The 18941-nt window shown below is 37.2% G+C and overlaps 1 protein-coding gene across 1 annotated transcript in view; it reads right to left on the bottom strand.

The window, feature by feature from the left end:
• The window catches only part of COL5A2 (collagen type V alpha 2 chain), a 104085-nt gene that overhangs the window by 23079 nt on the left and 62065 nt on the right, over nt 1–18941 (bottom strand). The window contains exons 7-25 of the mRNA XM_051623570.1: nt 18194–18304; nt 17245–17322; nt 15129–15173; nt 14546–14599; nt 13899–13952; nt 12380–12433; nt 11624–11677; nt 10815–10868; nt 10110–10154; nt 8817–8870; nt 7952–7996; nt 5124–5177; nt 3529–3627; nt 3088–3132; nt 2883–2981; nt 2382–2435; nt 1505–1612; nt 803–856; nt 286–384 (exon numbers count right to left, since the gene is read on the bottom strand). Of these exons, the coding sequence (XP_051479530.1) occupies nt 286–384; nt 803–856; nt 1505–1612; nt 2382–2435; nt 2883–2981; nt 3088–3132; nt 3529–3627; nt 5124–5177; nt 7952–7996; nt 8817–8870; nt 10110–10154; nt 10815–10868; nt 11624–11677; nt 12380–12433; nt 13899–13952; nt 14546–14599; nt 15129–15173; nt 17245–17322; nt 18194–18304 (1260 nt within the window). The remainder of the gene's footprint in view (nt 1–285; nt 385–802; nt 857–1504; nt 1613–2381; nt 2436–2882; nt 2982–3087; nt 3133–3528; nt 3628–5123; nt 5178–7951; nt 7997–8816; nt 8871–10109; nt 10155–10814; nt 10869–11623; nt 11678–12379; nt 12434–13898; nt 13953–14545; nt 14600–15128; nt 15174–17244; nt 17323–18193; nt 18305–18941) is intronic.

Raw genomic sequence — 18941 nt, 5'->3', positions numbered from 1 at the left:
AGGTCTGACCTTCATGTTATCTGTGGCAACTATGTGTTTTACAAGCACCCTTACTTCAGTTGCACTAGCCAGTCTCCATCAGGGCTACTTTTGAAGACAATGGAACATGTGCTTTCAGCAAGAGAAAGATATTTTGGCCTTTACCCTTTAAGTAACTCTACTGAAGCAAATCTGTCCCTGTGTAATGGCTTCTTAATTCTGCAAAGTTCATTGCTGCCTTTTGAAGATGAAAAATGTCACAGTTTGTACTAACAGTTTTATAGTGCACTGCTCTTAGTTCCTTACCCTTGCACCTGGGAGTCCTGGTTCACCGGGACGCCCAGGATCTCCCTGACCTCCTTTAGGACCAGAAGAACCTGCTGGACCACGCTCCCCTTGGGCACCCTAGGAAGGTACCAACAGTAAGAGAACAGCAACAGTAAGAGGACTAAAACAGGTATCTTATATTAAGGACCTATTTTTGCCAAGAGTTCTAAATCATTAGTACTTTTATTATTATGATCACCTTGTTCCCCAAATTATTACTTAGAAGTTCTCTCTTCCATAAAACAAATTTATATAAGGATTTTAGAATCCCAACATTTTTACCAAGAAGCTAGGAATTTACAGAAACAAATACACAAGTCTGAAAACATTCAGACCCTTTTTTTGGCACGTGACAATTCCTTTTGATCCTGCTTCCAGTGATTTTGAGGATCTGCCCATTTGCCAAAAGGTATATTTTTTTAATGGAATATTTTATTTCTATAAGACGATATATATGTAAAAATCACCCAAATAAAAGACAGGCACTTTAATTTACCTTTGGTCCTGGCAAGCCATCAGAACCTGGAAAACCACGATTTCCAGGAGCACCCTAGGAAAAGCCATAGATGCAAGATTATAATCTTATTTTTTATGTTATTTATTACAAACAAAATATTAAGTTTATTGTTTGTGGGTTTGCTTTATTTCAACTTTCTTACTTCAAAACTCCAAACTTGGGGGTTTTTTCAACCACTTGCAGTGGTAAAAATATCAGTGTGTTCTTCATCTGTGCTGAACAGCTCCTACATAAAAAGCCCCACTGAAAACAAGATGGCCATTTGTACCAAAGTTAAGAAAAAAATCTGCATATTAGCATGTCATATCTCCATCATTTCTGCTGCCATACTATCTTGTGCACTGAAACCACAAATGAAAATAGCCAGGGTAAAAATTATGCACAGTATGACAGATTTCTTTTCCCCAAAAAAATAATAATTAGAAGTAAGATCTATTCAGGATATGAAAACAAAACAAAAAAATCATGCCAAACTTTTATATCCTGATCCTCAGAGTATCATTTTTAAAAAGAATATATTGCAGAAGTCAGCATCCTTAAACCCCTCATGTCATACAGAACCCAGTTATAGACACAAATTAACTACTCTTAGGAAAATTAAGTTTTACTGCATCCATAACGAAGCTGTAAGAAAATTCATAGTTAGTCAAGAGATGTTTCAGCTTCCTTTGAATTTCTTACCCTCTCTCCAACAGGACCTGGTGGACCTACTGACCCTGGATCACCTCGAGGACCTCTTTTCCCTTCTTCACCTACAGGGCCAATGGGACCTTGGGGACCTTGTGGGCCCTAAGGAAAGTAAAAAGTTTTTAAACAATCACTGTTAAGCTCACCATTTCTCAGGTATATTGAAACAGGCTGTCTTCTAAACATCATTAACATTTTTCCCAATAAGGGAGAAAAAAAATCAGTTTTAAATCAGTCAAAAAATGCAGCTTTTCAGCATCAGCTTTGCTCTTCTCCAATGTTAATAAGCTAACATTTCAATAAGAATTGCACTATGCATTAATGTAATTCTGCAGCTCAGCTGTACAGTGCTTGTTATAATCACCTATCTGCTCAGACACAATAATTTGTATCTATTATCAACTGGACAAGAATCAGAGGATTTAAAATTCAGTGAGACCACTAGAAACTCACAAAGGAGAAGACAGTCAGTAGTAAGGAAACTGTTACTTCATCTGTACATTTTTTTTTCAGTTATTACATGATCATTTAACTAGTGCAAAAGAATAACTAAATATTGCTTGACAAGTCAAACTGGCTCCTACTCTGCTGAATCACATTTCTTCCAAAATTCACATGATTACAACATGGAATTAGCCATGTTCTCAAATGATCTTTCACAAACATTAGCTGTGAGCTAAACAGATACTCATACCACAAATGTATAAAAAAATCTATTACTTTAATGTACATAGAATAATAAAATTTCATTTTCAGTACTGTTCTGCCAGGATCACCAGGGTTTGTTTTCTCCAGTAATTGAAAATTTTAGGAATTAATTCAAAATACTTATGTGATTCCTTTTCATCTCACAAAGCATATGAAGACTTACAGGTTCACCTTTGGGTCCTGCTTCTCCCTTGAAACCTGGGACACCAGGGTCTCCCTGAAAACAAACACATGAATAACACCAGTAAGATTAAAGCTGCATAAATCATATGACCATTTTGGATTATGCTATGAAACAGAAAAAACATTTCCTAGTTTATTAACTAGATGTAGGGAATATAATAGGATGCTTATAACTAATTGTCTTTCCCCTTAGCATGCTTGTTTAGTAGGATGTTATTAACAAAAAACTTAAAAGAGAGAACTTCAGGACACTATTGCTCCTGTTTGTCTAAGCTTATATGGAGACTCCTCTTTCTTGGACATTTAAGAAAGGAAAAAATGTATTTTGGACACACAGAAGACTCACAAGATCCAAGTCAAGACAAACCCACTAGCATGCTATTAATGTATTAGGAATCCCACTGCTAATCACTGTTGTAGTTTCACTGTGTGACACATTTGCAAGACATTACAATTTCCACTGTGACAAGGCCATCATTACCGGCTGGCCTCGAATTCCAGGTGGGCCAGAACTGCCTTGTGGCCCTGGGGAACCAGGTGGACCTGATAAACCAGGGGGCCCTCCAGTACCTGGAGATCCCTACAAACAGAAAGAACAGCAAGCACAGTAAGGAAGTGTAATGAAAATAAGGAAATAGAAGTGATTCACTTACACAATTTCTTCAACAGGTGACATGATTACTTACAGTAGGCCCCTTAGCACCTGGGGAACCATCTGTCCCTTCGGCACCCTAAAGATAACACCAATCATGAAAATGAAGGCTATTAAATAAATAGAGCAACATATTATCTGCTTGTGCTAATGCTAATATGGGTAACAAAGCATGTAAGTTAATGTGATTTTTAATCTTTAAATTTTTTATGTTTAAGCTTAAGCTTTAAAGTAATTATAGGATTGACAGTGTATCAGGCTGTGTAACTTCCAGTTTTCCACATTGTTTTAATTAAATAATGAAAAGTTATTTTCAACACAATAAGCACAAAACAAATTAATGAGACTTTTACTTTCCTGGGAAATAAAGTAATTTGGGCCAAACTCAGTGTCTATTTAGTGAGGTATTAAAATCCCCTATAAACAGGCAACATGAACTAGGTGAGCACTGAGGAACTCAATGTAATGGACTTACAGGAAGACCTTGTGATCCAGCTGGGCCCTGTGGACCAGTTTCACCTCTCTGTCCTTGAGGACCTTCAGGACCACGAGGACCTGTTGGACCTGCTTCACCCTAAGATTTCACATGAGAAAACAACTGGAGATTATTTTTCTCTAGAAAGTAGCACTTTAAAGTAACTAAGAAGGAATACTGAGTCTATAAGAGGAAAACAGTTCAAGATTCAAAACAGCTTATTATCTTTGAACTACATTTTTGCTTACCTAATTCTACTTCTACTACTTCCATGTGAATGTAAATTTTACAAGTATTAACAGAATTTTTCCTCAATGTTTACAAGGAATCTTTCTACAGAAAAGCAGAACTATAACCAGTGGCCCAAATTAGATCAAATATTTTAGATAGACATCTCTCTCTAGAAGATATTAAGGCTTAAGATTTAGAAGGGATAACATATCTGGGGCTTTTTTGCACAGTACAGATTAAACTCACTGTTGCACTGTTTTATCTTCATATAGGAAATGTGCCTTTTGGAACTGATGGCTGTTAATACCATGCCTTCATACCTGAAAACTTCATTGTGTAGTTTGCTTAGCTTTTGAGATTATCTATGATCAAACCAAAAGGCAGCTCTTCTTTTTCAAAAGGAATTGATTCATCATATGACAGCTTCTCCAAACATTTTTTTTAGGTATTAAGCAGTGCTTATCCATACCAAAACATTTTATGACACGCACTAAAAGGTCTATCATTTAATTGTACACATTATGTTAATGCTCTTATTAAGACTTCTTTCCAAATAACTGTTTTGTAAATGTTACCAGCTTGACAACAACACAAAACATCTGCTGAACTTGGCCACCTGACTAATTGAGAGTTTCTTGTTTAATTTTTTCCTATCATGAATTAGGAGAGTACAGGAACACAGAGGAGCAGCTGCGTGGAGAGGAAGTATCAGAATTAAAAGGAAGCTGTATGAGTTGTCTTTTCTGTCTTTGTAGAAGTATTCTTCAGGCTAAGAAAATTTTAAAAATGAGCACTTTCTTGAAGAACAAGAGAGAAAAGTCCCACAAAGACAGCACTACAGCCAGTAGACGTTTTCTGTTTCAGCCCACAAAAAGTGGTAAACACTATTTTCTCTGCTGTGATGAACTGCAATACATCTCTGCAGGGGTTCAGGCATTTTCTTAAGAGTTTAGGTCATCTCAAAAAGGCTTCTCATCCCAAACTGGAAGTTTCAGCATTAGAAGGTGATGCTTACATGCTGTCTTGAACCAGTCTTCACAACTTAAGTTGTAATAACATGTCTTGCTTTTCTTTTACTCTACTGGACAAGATTCCTGAGGCACAGCATGAGAGTCATCTTACAATCACATCTTTAGCTCAAGCAAAAGTAAAAGCAAAGAAAGCACCCTGACTGGTGAACTGTGATTGCTTCATTTGGCTTTTGATTTCTATCTTCTGTCTCAAGGTCTTGACTAAAACTGATTCCACAGCAACTCTTGGGGACCTGGTTTTATGTCAGTCTGAACTCTGAGTAGTCTAGTACACATTTTTAGATTCTGTGTTGTTAGACATATTAAAAATATACTATTATTTTAGTCTTTTACCTTTACACCAGGAACACCTGGAAAACCTGGAGAACCAGTTATGCCAAGTGGGCCCTATAAAAGACAGAGACACAAAGCTGTAATCCTGCGATGTAGATTACACAGAGTAGCATCTAATCACAGGGCAAACATGGTGCTGGGATGAAAAGTATTTTTTAGCCATAAAACATTTTTTCATAACAAACCCAAAATAACTATATTGTTTCTTTAAGTGATACACATGCATTTTAGGGAACTGTGGTGCAGTATTTAACAATGTATTCAGTGACTTCAGCAAAGCTGCATCTTTTGATTCAGCTATTAATGCACAAATTGCTATGCACACAGTTGACTATTATAGCAAATGTTTTTCAATTTTAGCTGTTAACAAAAGATTACATCCTCTTTTTATATCTATGCTACCATGGTATGGTAATGAAAAGCTGACATATTAAGTGATCACAGGTTTTTCCTATAGAATGTAGCAAAGGAAAGTTTCAATTCTTTTAAACTTAAAATAGTAATCTAGAAAAAAAGAAAAATACAAGCTGTGTCTACATCAAAACAACTGGGTTGCTCTAAGAGGTTTTTGAGGCAAGCAACATGTCAAAAGAAAATATAATTCAAAGAAATGGAACTACAGGTCCTGCTTTCTACTCTTCTGCCCCATCAAGATTCCCAAATTCACAGCCAAATTAATCTGTAAGCTTTAAAACACAAATTTTTAAATCAAAGTTTCAAGGCTCTATAGACAAAGATATACAGCAGAGACAGTTCACTGCTTGGATCTTTGTTCAGAGATGGGTATTTGTGGCAGAGGAAGTGGAGAGAATGGGTTATGCCACCCCACAAAAGACCATACAGTGCAGAGGTGCATCTTCAGCTCGCCAGACCAGTCCAGCTCTTCTCAAATAGCTTTGTATCTGGAGACAGTCATGCTGAAGGGCCAGCAGCACTAGCAGAGCACAGCAGTGAGGACTATTTCTGGTTCTAGAGCCAAATTCTTGGTGCCTCCCCCTGCAGAGTGCAGGCACACCTCGGGTGACTGCTGGGACATGAGGGCTGGGCAGGGCTGCAAGCAGCTGGGGCTGCTTCACATGGCAGATGGTCCAAACTCACTAGAAATCAAACTTCAAGTGTATTCACTGGAATATACCTGCATGGTATGAGTCAAACCTTGATAAGCCGAACAACTTCCAATCAAGGGCTTTAGACTAAATTTGTATACTTCTTCCACTTTCATAATACTTCTTGTGCTAAACAAGTCATTCACCAGTAAACCTTTCTAGGGCATTATAAAGTCTCTGGATGGCGGCACACAGTGGTAATAGATATTCACTACAAGGCTGTTCCCAGATGATTCTTCTTTATCTTCTCCTGATTTTCTCTCTTGTTGTAAAATATGATGCATACTGGGAAAAAATGTTCTGTGTAATAAAGCTCCACTGAAAAACTTAATCAGAACAATCTGTCCCACTGAGCATTGACTACAGGCAACACTTCTGACATGACCTTGCACTGGATTTCTACAGAACTGATGCAACAGCTCACTTAAGTATATTTTTGAAAACATATGTCCCAGTTTATTGGATCACAAGTAAACATCTGCCAAATCTCTCTCTTGCTGCAGGATAAATTCCATAATTCTGGTATACCACTGCACTGACCCAAATCACAATGAACTTCATTAACACTTCCTCCAATTAGAAACATATGGATTAAGTACCAGTATCTCCCCTGTGACACTACATGGGATATGTTCAGTGAAGCTGAGCTCATATTTTATTCCAAATAAAAAAAGTCAAGTTTCATGTAGAATTTCATGGCTTGGGACCCAGCTCTTTAGAATATAATAACTTGTTTACAATGCTGAAAAATCTTTTCATTACTTGAAAGTTTCTTTTAACAGTTTACCCTTCTTTCATGGTATACTAAATATCTAAATACTAAATAATCTACGTACAGGATGTCAACCACATCCTAGAAGTAATGCCTTCAAAAAAAGCAAACAAAACAGAATACCACATTTTTGCAGTGGAAGCTGGCCTTGCACAAATGATACAAAAGCAGCATTTGCAAAAGCAACACATAATTAACTGTATGCATGTGAATAATTCCAATGGCTTCATAATACTCATGTGAATTCACTCCAATCCATTTTGCAAATGCATTGTGAGGTTGGATTGTAGGCTTGAAGCCATCACCCTTGATACACCAACACACACAGTTTAAACCACCACAGTCATTTCCAGCCCTGTTGCAATTGTGTGAGAATTTCTACAGTCATGCATACCAGGCTTTCTCAGTCTGGCAGACATTCACCCATATGTTTCTGGTTGTTGAATGTGTGACTGACATAATTAAATGGCTATCTTTTACGTGTTTTGTAATGGATCAATTGCAGGTAGCAAGTTCTGCTGTCAGTGAGTGGCCTTTCCTCTTGCTGAGAGTGGGTACAACACTATTAGACAACTTTGCATGGGAAGGCAGGTAATAAGCAATTATGAACTGTCTTATATTACAGTGCATATCTCAGGCACTTATCTCCCTACAATATGGATCCCACTTCACAAAAGCAGCAAAGCATCACCTCTCCAGGGAAGATGCCACCCCTCTGCAAAATTAAAACATTTAGATGAAGCAAACTACAGAGTGTGACTTCCCAGAGGACAGCACTAAAGCTAAAATGAGCAGAACTAGGAATCACTTACAGATAATTTCAGGTGCACTTAACTGTTGCCAGAAACCACCACCATTTTTTGTGCTTCTTTTGTTAGTGTTGAAAGGCAAGTGGGAAAAGGGAAAAAAGAAGGGGTGGGGGGAAATAGCTGATTAAGAAAGACACTCACCATTGGCCCTGGCTTCCCAGGCATACCATGCTGGCCACGTCCACCCTAGACATGAAAACAGACAAGATAGAATATTTATAAGAACTCTTATTTATTGTTAGCCACATATACTAAAGCAAAGAAATGCTGGATTGCAGAGTACCCCAAACGCTGGCATAGATAACTTCTGGAAGAAATTATGCCCTCTTTCAAGTTAATGGATTTTGCTGTTTTCAGAGAGGCCAGTATTTTGACAGTGTCATTGTATGGAACACAGAACATAAACAGAAAACATAAAAGTGATTGGGAGAAACACCTGACATTGGACATGAAGCAAGAGAAAGTAATTTCTACTCAAATCTGATCTCATGCCAAATCTGATCCCCCTTTTTGCTGAAGAGAAATAGTAGAAATAATAGAAAAATAATTTATAACATGACTTTATTACCCAGAATTGAATAAGGCTTAATTTAAATTAAAAGTATAAACTTTCATTTTAAACTCTTTTCTATACAAAATCAATACAAATTATTTCTAGCTCCGTAATTTTTCGTGAAAATAGCCTTTCAAGAGAAACAGAGACAAAGACTAAATTTGTATCACAGAAAAAAAAAAGTGTTCTGAGGGTATTTGGCCTTATGGGCAGCTCTGGTATGAGGAATTACCATACAGCCTAGCATGGTCCATTTAGAACTGACCTTTTAAATTTACATTAAAGGTCTCACCCCACAAAACACTGCTGAGTATCTAACTCTCTTAAGCTACAGCAGAATTCACCATGCAAGTGACAAGTAGTCACATGAATAAATAATTTAAATGTCAGGGATTTAAAAGTAAGTAAAAGAAGGGAATAATTACAAGGACATGGAAGGAAGATCCTACTTACAGGGACACCCTGTGGTCCAATTCGACCTCTTTCTCCTGGCATCCCTCTTGGTCCCTTTAAGAGAGAACAAAAAGTACATTATGTAGGAGCTTATTATGGAAGAATAACAAAAAGAGTTACATAGTTCACGTGACCTTTCTCCCCCATAATGGAGAGAACACGTCACTCCCTCTTTTTTTTTGTTTTATTTTATTTTCCTTCTTTTTCTTTGCTTTTGTTGTTGGTTTGGTTTTGTGGGGGTTTTTTAACATTCTCGACTTTTCCTTGGTTGCAGATAAGCTTTGCACTGCATCACTCTTTAGCAATTTTCTGCTCCGTCTTCTTTTGTTGCTTTTAACAAGAACATGTCTACGTTCACTGAGACTCTCAGTATGATAAAGACAGATGATGTGAACAACAGACACAGAACCAAACCATCTTTGCTTTCCTCCTGCAGGTGTAGTTTATCTGGTGCCACAGCAGGAAGGAAGCAGCAGCTTCCGTAAATTCTTGCAGCCTCACAGGATTGCCCAGTGGAAATTTAATAGACTGTTATTTCTCTTTTCCTTTTCCAACAATATTTCCAGTTTTAAACAGAATAAATTCTGTATATACTCACCAGGGTCAATAAGACAGTCTCATTTACTACGACTCATACGCAAACTAGGTTCAGGGATATTGCATTCTGCATGACACAAGATAGTGATCCACAGAGAAATGTCATTATCTGATACTAGAAAGGTGCTTTAATTCCAGAAGCACTGCTGAGAGATGTTTTTTGGATTGCTACTCTGCTAATGAGTATTCAGTTGTTAAAAAACACATCCGAATGAAAAAGATTCTGAAAAAAAAGCTTCTCAGTATCATTTCCATCTTATCCATGCTTATCCTCACCATAATCTTCAAAATCCATTGTTTTCTTAGCTAGTGGATTTGTGACCTAAATTATTCCATTTCCATCTCAGAGCAACCTAATCCAGTTCTTCTCATATTGAAACCATTCCATATAAAGTCTCAATATGTAAAAAAGAATGTCATCACCCTATACTTAACATGAGTGGGTAAACAATCACAAAACCTACATTCAAGTTTCTGTTGAGCCTTCTGATTTATCATTATTATCTATGGCTGTGAATTGCAAAGAATAGCAGCTCATAGTGGACCAAATTTAGTGTAACAGAAAACAAAGCCCTAGTTAAGAGAAATCCAGCTTTGTGAAATCAAGTACAGTTATCAAACCTTTAAAATTCCTATTGGCAACAGTATTTACAATCTTAAAGCCAGTTCTGTAATATCCAATAACAGGACACTCACTAGAGGACCCGTTGGCCCCATGGCTCCTGTTGGTCCAGATTCTCCCTAGAAATGGAAATGAAATTATACAATTAGAGGAAACAGTAGAGGAGCAAGAGTTCTAAGAGAATAAAATTGTCAGATGAAAAATAGGCAGTTGGATAAAACATATTCTTCTCTCCTCTTCAATGCCTGATCCTTTTAAGGCAATCTCTAGTGTGGTCATCCAAAAGAGGAGAGTCAGGTTTTAGTTATGCATGGCTTTATTTAATTCTGTTTTATAAAACAAGTTATAAAACTATTTTTCCTCTATCAGCCTGGTCATGTAAAGCCAAGAAGAGCTACAACCTGGTCAAGTAGAAAACTGCAAGATGTGCATGGGCTCTTTGTCAACAGATTTTGTTGTCTTCAGTATTACACAGATGTCACAGACAGACTGCAGTCAATTCACCCAGTGGTACCTTACGGGCCTAAAACTGAGCCTCAACTGTGGCTGACAACAATGAGCTCTCTTCCTGTATAAAGCTCTGATAGGTAATTGTACAGCAGTTTATATGGATCAGACACACAGTAAAAATGGACAATTCCACAGAGCCTCTCCACTCAATAGGAGTAGCACTGACAAGAGAGGATACAAAGCTATGTTCAAAAGATCTACTATGTTTCATTATTTTTACATTATATAAAACTTGCTTAAGCATTTAGTACTTTGGGTCATGAAAATACCTTTGCTCCAGCTGCTCCAATTTCACCTTTTGGACCATCAAGACCTTTCAATCCCTGTAGGTTATGAAAATACGTAGAAATTAAATGTATATATGTACACACAGAGAGCACTCCTGCTATTATTGTTAAAATAGCTGGATACTAAAGTGTTAAGAATGGATCTGAGGTGGCAAGAGTAAGAAAGGACAAAAAAAAAATCTTAAAAGGTGAAAACAGACAGACTAAAGTTTTTAAACATTTCCTAAATGGAAACCATTTGTACAAGGTACATTTCCTTGGATTTGGTTTACTTTTTAATACAAGAACATTAAAAAAAAAAAAAAATCCTAAAAAAACAAGGACAAGGCTCTGAGCCATAGGAAACCTATTTATTCCTCCCAAAGTCAAATTCTGGCCAGAAAACTTGGTAATTTGTAATCACTCCATGTTGCAAACATATCCACCTAGCAAGTTTCCCACCCTAAAGCAAGACTTGCCAACGAAGTGAGAGAACTGTCAGATTTGTTCCTCCTGAAGCTTGGCAGGGCTCATGCAAGCTCTTTCCAGATTCCCAGAACATTTGAAAAGAAAGTGAAGAAAGCACTAGAGAATATAACAAGAGGTCAGCTTAAAGGAGAATAGCATTGATTTTCTGCAAGGCCCTCTTTCTCTTGAATGCCAGTTATTTTTCTAAAATTGGCAGGTGTGTAGTGCAGTCAAATTCACCATAAATACAAAAAGAAAAGAAAAGAAAAAAAAAGTTGAGTATCTTTATACTGAAACTGCCTGGAAACATTATTGGTAGAGAGAGGGAGAACCTTGGCTCTTACCCTGTGACCCTTGAGACCTGGGAGACCAGGAGCACCAGGAAAGCCTCGAGGACCCTAAGTAGAAAAAAGAAAAAACACAAAATCCAGAATTATGCAGATAAAACTAGTGAGAATGCTGCTAACAGGGAAGAGGGTGGCAGCATTAATATGAATACTCCTACCACTCCTTCATTTGGTGACATAATACAGGAAGGCATAGTATTTGAGGGGGTGACAGATGACACAGCCTAAAAATGTGCTATGATGTTAGACAGTGTCAGCAACACGCACACTGTCATTGATAGTAAAAGCTTGATCATTTACAATGGTGTATGATCAAACCTCAAATTTCAGATGTAATGAAATAAAACCAGTAGTAAATGAAGTTTTGAGGCTTAATATGGAGAAACCTCAGTTAAACAGATATCAAACCTCAGAGCTAGCAATTAAAATAAAACAGAAACTGAGGTAGAACTGCAAACTGTACATGTTATTTTAGAGTATGTCTGACATGTGTCCTGATAAACAACTGCTATTAAAAGACATTTAGCATTTAAACCAAAGTTGCCTTCCTACCAAGTTTTGGATGACTCACAGGATAAACTCAAGGATTTTTTAATTACCTGTTTGGTTCTGAGCTATCACACTTATCAGGATCATTAGAGTACGCTAACAAAAGTACGTCAGAAATTGAGCAGCAGAGCTTTGCATTCACTGTTAAAAGAGATCACATGAGTATGATTATTTTGCTAAAAATGTAAATAATTCAGCTCTTACTGGAGATCCTGGAAATCCAGGCTCACCGGATTGTCCTGGTCTACCAGGTTCACCCTAAGGAAGTAAAAAGAAAAAGAACACATTAAAATAGGAAATGCAAAAATTAACTTTGCATTCTTGCACTCAAAGAAACGAGGATGCTCACATCAAGATTATATACCTTCTCTTTACTGTAACAGTTTCAGTGATACAAATCAACTGCAATATACAATTAACAATGTGCATTTGATGTATTAATATTTAAAAATGTTTTAACATAGAATTTTGGAAACTGAAGACTGAGTCCAAAAGGCATTTCAGCATCACAAGATGGGACTGAAACATTGTTTTCCTGTGAATTAATGAGGCAACATTTTGTCATCCTCATGCAGAGAGTGAAATTACTTAATTTTCCATAGGAACAGCAACCTAACGGTGCCCATATTGTACCTTGTTATTTCTCCTTTGGTTCAAATGTTTTAAAATGTGTATAATTTAATTCTATGTTGAAGGCTATTTTCTGTTTGATGCAATAGGAAAAAACATATGGTGCAACCAAATAAGCATATTTCTAAATTATTCAAAGTCCTCCAGAGTCAGAAGCAAACACTCCTTTATATTCCTCAATGAGTTCAAATACATCCAGGACTCTGGGCTGCAGGTATATGAAATGCTTCAGAAAAATAATTTCTGGACAGAAAGAAGGTAGAGGGCTTCACAAATGCAATAAAAGAAGTTCATGCATACTTTGGAAATCGAGGAAGTTCTTAAAGCAGTATCAAGATCTGGCTTCGCTGTACCCTGAGTTGACTATTTCCAAAGATTCTTATAACTCTTTGTATGGTTTAAAGGGAAATCAGCTGTTACATAAGCTATGGTAATTTTTATACTAAAATAGCCAGCATCTGCAGTTTTCAACTCATTTCCAAGCTATAAATTAAAATTCAGATGCATTTACTGTGTTTTGCAAGCAAATAATATACATCTACTGGTAAACTCTTAGGCTATTGTTATGCAACAAGCATAATACATACAAGCCATACATATGTGTACAGACATGGGTAGAATCATAAAATTAGCTATGAATATAATAAATTATTAAGAAGAAAAACACCCTAAAATTTTATTATCCTGATCCAGGTGAATGTTACCATTACAGTTCTTCTCATTAATCATGTGATCCCAAAGAGAGTAGACCTCACTCCTAACTGTGGGATATTACTATTTTGGGCTTCAAGAAGGCCATCTCAGTTGAAGAACTGACTGAGCCAAGAAATAATAAAATGCCAGTGTTTAAACCTTAGGAATGATGGTGACATCATTCCTTTTAAAGGAAAGACAGGAGGATTTTGGAAAGGGTTGCAAAGATTAACAGTTATGACACTGCACTTAATGAGGAGTATGATCACAAAGAAAAGTAAGTAGATAAAAGCAATTACAAGAGGCACACCTGCTGGTTAGTCACTGTCTCAAAGATGCCAGTATTTGTGTTATTAAGACTAAAATAAAATACAAAGAATAAAAAAAAAAACTAACTTACATCTTCACCAGGCTTGCCCTGAGGTCCCTCCGGTCCACGAGAACCAATTGGACCCTAAGAAATATATTTGTAGAGAAGTCCACTTAGCCATCATTAAAATATCTAATTGCTCCATTTCAAAGACTAGTTTTATAAAGGCAGAGGTAGAAAAAGGATTTTATGCCTAAGGTCCCTTGCTTGATTTGGTAGTGCTCTTCCTAACCATCCTGCCAGTAAGAAACCTGCATTATGTTATACCAAAATACAGGATGGATTCTTTAGGAGAAAAAACACATTGAAAGCCACAGGTGCTGTTGTTTCCAATCTCCAGCTCCTGCTTTTACTTTTGAATCATTTTACCACCTCCAAAAAATAAATGTTCTCATCATCCTTTGTGTAAGTTACACTACCAGGTATGGTTTAATGGTGATTAAACATTCTCAGGTCTGTACTGGAAAAGTAGTCATGACTGTTTATACTACAACCGTTATTATGCAGGTTCAAAACAATTCAAATTCCCTGATTCAGGACAAAATGCTTTGAACATCACAACAATTGACTGAAATTAATAGCTTTGGCTGAGAAAACACACAAAAAAAGCCTGAAGTAAGGAGGTATACTACACTGTTTTTTTTTCTTGCAGAAATGTCTGTATTTATAGGTCTTACCATAGGTCCTGGATCCCCAGGTTCACCAGGTGGGCCTGCAGGGCCAGCACCACCCTAAAAATAACCAAAGATGAATACAGTTACAAATTCAAGAAAGTAAAAATACAAGGATTTAAATTAAAATCCATGATCAGAATAATCACAGCCCATGGGACAGTGTGGATTCTAACTCAGAACCAGCTCACATAGCAAAACGCGTAGAAGTTGCATACTAAAATCCCTCAAGCTTTAGATAAGTCCTGTGTATACACAAATCCTACTAGAAACCTAACACCATGTCAATACTGAAACCAGAACAGTGACCATTTTCATTGTTGCTCCCTCATTAAAAACTGTGTGTTGCTTTAAAACGTTGTTAAAGATCTAAGAAACTGTTTCGAGTTTATTTCTGTGTACAGAGTATGTCTGGAGCTGAGCTCTTGAGAGCAGCACGTTTAGGTTCCCCTCTAGATGAAGATGCATTCATCCACGCATCACTGAGGATGGACATTGCCTCAGGGATGTACACACACACACCAGTTACTATGGACTTTACCTACATCTCCAAAGAATTATCTTAAATTCCATGAGGTGAAATACTTACTTGCTTTCCTTGGAGACCCTGAGGACCTCTTGGACCCACTGGACCCTATTGAAAACATAACTTGTTACACACTGGAAAACACCCTTCCCCAAGTAACATTCATCCTACAGACAGCAAAACGGCTGGATCATGACCTCCAAGATAACATTTCTATGGTCAGACTCTCTAAAAGGCTTTTGCTCAGGTGACTGATGTTATGAAATACAAAAGCTGAGAGGACAGAAATCTTCAAACTCAAAAAGCCACAGCAGCGTAAACTCATTAGCAGCTGAAAATATGGGCTTGCTTGCTTGCTGGAACCTCTAAACCTCTGGAATCAGTCAGAATAACTGGATTGCCTGCATAGCTCCACTGGAAAAATGTAAGAACAGTATAGAGTTGGGGGAAACAGTCCTTCCTGGAATGGAATCTCTTACTCAGATCAATCTCATAATGGAATCAATGACAAAATGAACTCATGCTGCTGTTCTCAACTGTGAGCAGCAGCAAGCGGCAATGGGAGGATATGGTTTTGTGAGTCACACCAACCAGCAAAGCAGCTTCCAAACAGTAGTGGTGTGTTACTGAAAATTCAAATTTTCCCTTAAAAGCTTTCACAGGATTTTTAGGAAAAACTTGTGCTTAATTGCAACCAATACCATGAAGTAAACATAATCATGTCTGAAAGTAATTCTCTTCTAGCAATACAGAAATACCTATAGCAGACAATAATTTGCATTTTGACAGGTGCAAGATTTGTGCATTTTACACACAACTCATTAATTTTTACTAATTTCTTGCAAAGTATATGCAGAAGAGTTAGTAGCAGGCCATTTAAAAACTCTAACCAACATTTTAAAAACAAAACAAAAAATCCCACCAATGAAAAAAAAAAAAATTACCCAATTTACAAGGAAGGGAAAAAAGGATAACACAGAACATGACTAATCAAAGAGAGTGAGTGCCAGCTGACTTTAGTAGACTTTGTGTAAGGCCTTAGAGAGACCAGATACTTAAAAATACCTTAAAAGAGGTATGAATATCAGAACAAATCATATTTGAGAATGACAAAAGAAGAGGCAGTACAAGGAATGCAATGTCTTGAGACAAATCGAGTAACAGCATTAAGCAAAACAATGGAGGGCAACAAACTAAGGACAGACTGATGGAACAAATCACTGTATGCACACACAGCAATTCCCTGAAGAGAGACATTAAAAAAATATATATAAAGTTCTTTGAAGGAATCACCACAAAAGTTAATCCTAAGGCAGATCCATCAGATTCTCTTTAGAACCTTTCAAATGGCATTGAAACAGAGTTTGAAAGTAACCAGTGGAGACTTGGAGTGATAAGATCCAGGCAGGCAAACTGGTGGACAATACAATCACTAAAGGATGCTTTCCTTAAGAACGTATGTTAAAAATAACAGCAAAGAGGGTAAAATATCTTCAAGATATCACAATTTGATAAATGCACGTAGTCAAAAGAGGTACTATTAAAAAACAACCCCAAGAGTCCAGCAGAGACAGTCTTAGGGTGGTGAAACACTTTCACAGACAGTAAAAAATTGTCAGTGTTATCATTAATTTCCCAGTGCATCAACAGTAAAGAGCATATCTAAACAATGAGAGACACCAATGATAAAACTGGACCCACTGGAGAAGTATAACGTGTCTTAAAATAATAAAGCACATTTTTCAGTTAACTGCTGGATTCAGGAATATTTTTTTTAAATTACCACCAAAACCAACCATCTTTGATTTCATAATGTGAAAAGAAGCCCTCAAAGTTACATATTTGTTTATTCTGCTTTGCCTTATACCTGACACCTTTCATTTACTCTTTAGTGACTCCAGATTTTTCTTCCTATACCTTATTGTTAGTAGCTGCTATATTTCCAAAGGAGAGAAGGAAGACAACAAGCAAGCTAGACGTGGGGAAAAAAAGGTTTTCACTTGAACTAAAGAACATTCTTTCACTTTTTTCCAAGTACTGTGCAAAACTGCACTAGAACATACTCTAAATCCATATTCTAGAGGCATAGGAAGATGAAAAGGATGAGTTTCCCTTTGGGTTTTTGGATATGCACTTCACTTCCACCCAGTTCTACAGTTCAGGGCTAATCTGGTCTTACCACTGCACCAGGCATCAGTCCCATCTGACTACCAAGTCCAGATTTCTCATCCAGTCCTGCCATCTGAGCTGCAAATGGCTGAAAAAATAAGATGGATTATTTTAACTGTTAGTCATTTTGCTGGTTCATAAGGCAAAAATCCATGTAACTGCATCTTCATTGTTTACATTGGCTTTGCAGCACTAACAACTAAATTCTTCTTTTAATCATGAAAAGTTGTCTTTCCCATTGGCCCAACATTGATATTTCAGCTTATTATCAGTATAACTCTATTGTTTTCAATAACACAGCAGAAACAATGGAGTGAAAAATCAAAACAATTACCTTCCAAACAGCAATACATATGGAACTGAATACAGTTGAGAAATTCAGATATGTATTTCATTACCGATCACAATTAGTGTTCCACAGAACCTGGGAGGGGGGGGTTGGAGGTGTTGGGGGGGAAAAACATTGTATTGATGGCTGACTAGCACTTCTTTTCACCAACAATCCTTACTTAATCTTGCCAGTGTTTGAACAATTTCAGCAAGAAATATACTTACCATTTTGATTTCCTTGTTAGTTATGATATAATTTATAATTACTCTCATTTTTTCTTTTCTGTATTCCTAATTTGGTACACCAATTTCGCTGTACTATTGCCCAGATCCCTGGGGTTCAAGTCAATGGAACCCTACTGCGGGTTTTAGATTTGGGCACCCTGGCTTTTCTAGATGCTAAAAAACACAGCAAAAGGTGTGTTTTTCCTAAGGTTGCTCACATTCAACTTGTCCCATGTTTTGGCAGAACCTGTACTGCTATTAGCTGCTGCCCCTTATGACCAGGAGACAGGAACTGTGAGCACAGTGCTCCATATTCACTGGAGCAAAGAAAAGTTACTTTTTGTGTCATGTGGATCTGGCACAACACTAATTGCTCTCTCTGCTAAAGCAAGTGCAAAATTTACCCTGCTAAGTCCATCTGGTCCTGGGTGGGTAGGATGTCCTGGAGGACCAGGGTCACCAGGCTGGCCAGGGATACCAGGTTCACCATCAATCCCTTGAGGACCACGAGGACCCTAGAAAGAAAGTCAGAAATGCCACCAGTGTGCAAAGGTATTCATCAAAATCATTGTAACTGGCAAACAACTGCCTCGATTATGATAAATCTGTATTTCTACACATCACATCACAAATGGTTCACACAGCACATACTATTCCTGAATTCTCAACCCAGTTACACTGCCAAAAATACAGAGTAACCCCCTTGGTGTCAATGTTCTCTCTAGCATTTTGATACCCACTTTTGATTCCTAGATGCATTCACCTTACCTTGTGTCAGAGCTAAAATTAAATACAGAAGCAGATAATAAAACATTAGTAGAACAAAATCAATAGCAGCAGGGCCAATAAAGATGCATCCAATCACAAACAGCCTGCTTGTCACTACTGCTTCCTTCACTAGAATGAAATGCTCAACTATGGCAAGGAAAAATTTTATAATGTATAATGAGCCCTTCTGTTTTAATAATCCTTAAGGATAAAACTTTGGAAGCCTGGCTCAGTGAGTCCTCTTTACAAATACAATCACAAACCATCAGATTGCTTGTATTTCCATGAGAAGAGGATTGTGTTTCCTTTGAGCCTGTCATACTTTTCCATGGTCTTTTCCATAGACTGTACTAGTATGGTTTGAACTAGAATGGTTCACATGAT

This window comes from Apus apus, chromosome 6 (genome assembly GCF_020740795.1).
Source record: "Apus apus isolate bApuApu2 chromosome 6, bApuApu2.pri.cur, whole genome shotgun sequence".
Lineage (NCBI taxonomy): Eukaryota > Metazoa > Chordata > Aves > Apodiformes > Apodidae > Apus > Apus apus.
The sequence above is the reverse complement of the archived record's forward strand: the minus strand, read 5'-3'. Positions and strand labels throughout refer to the sequence as shown.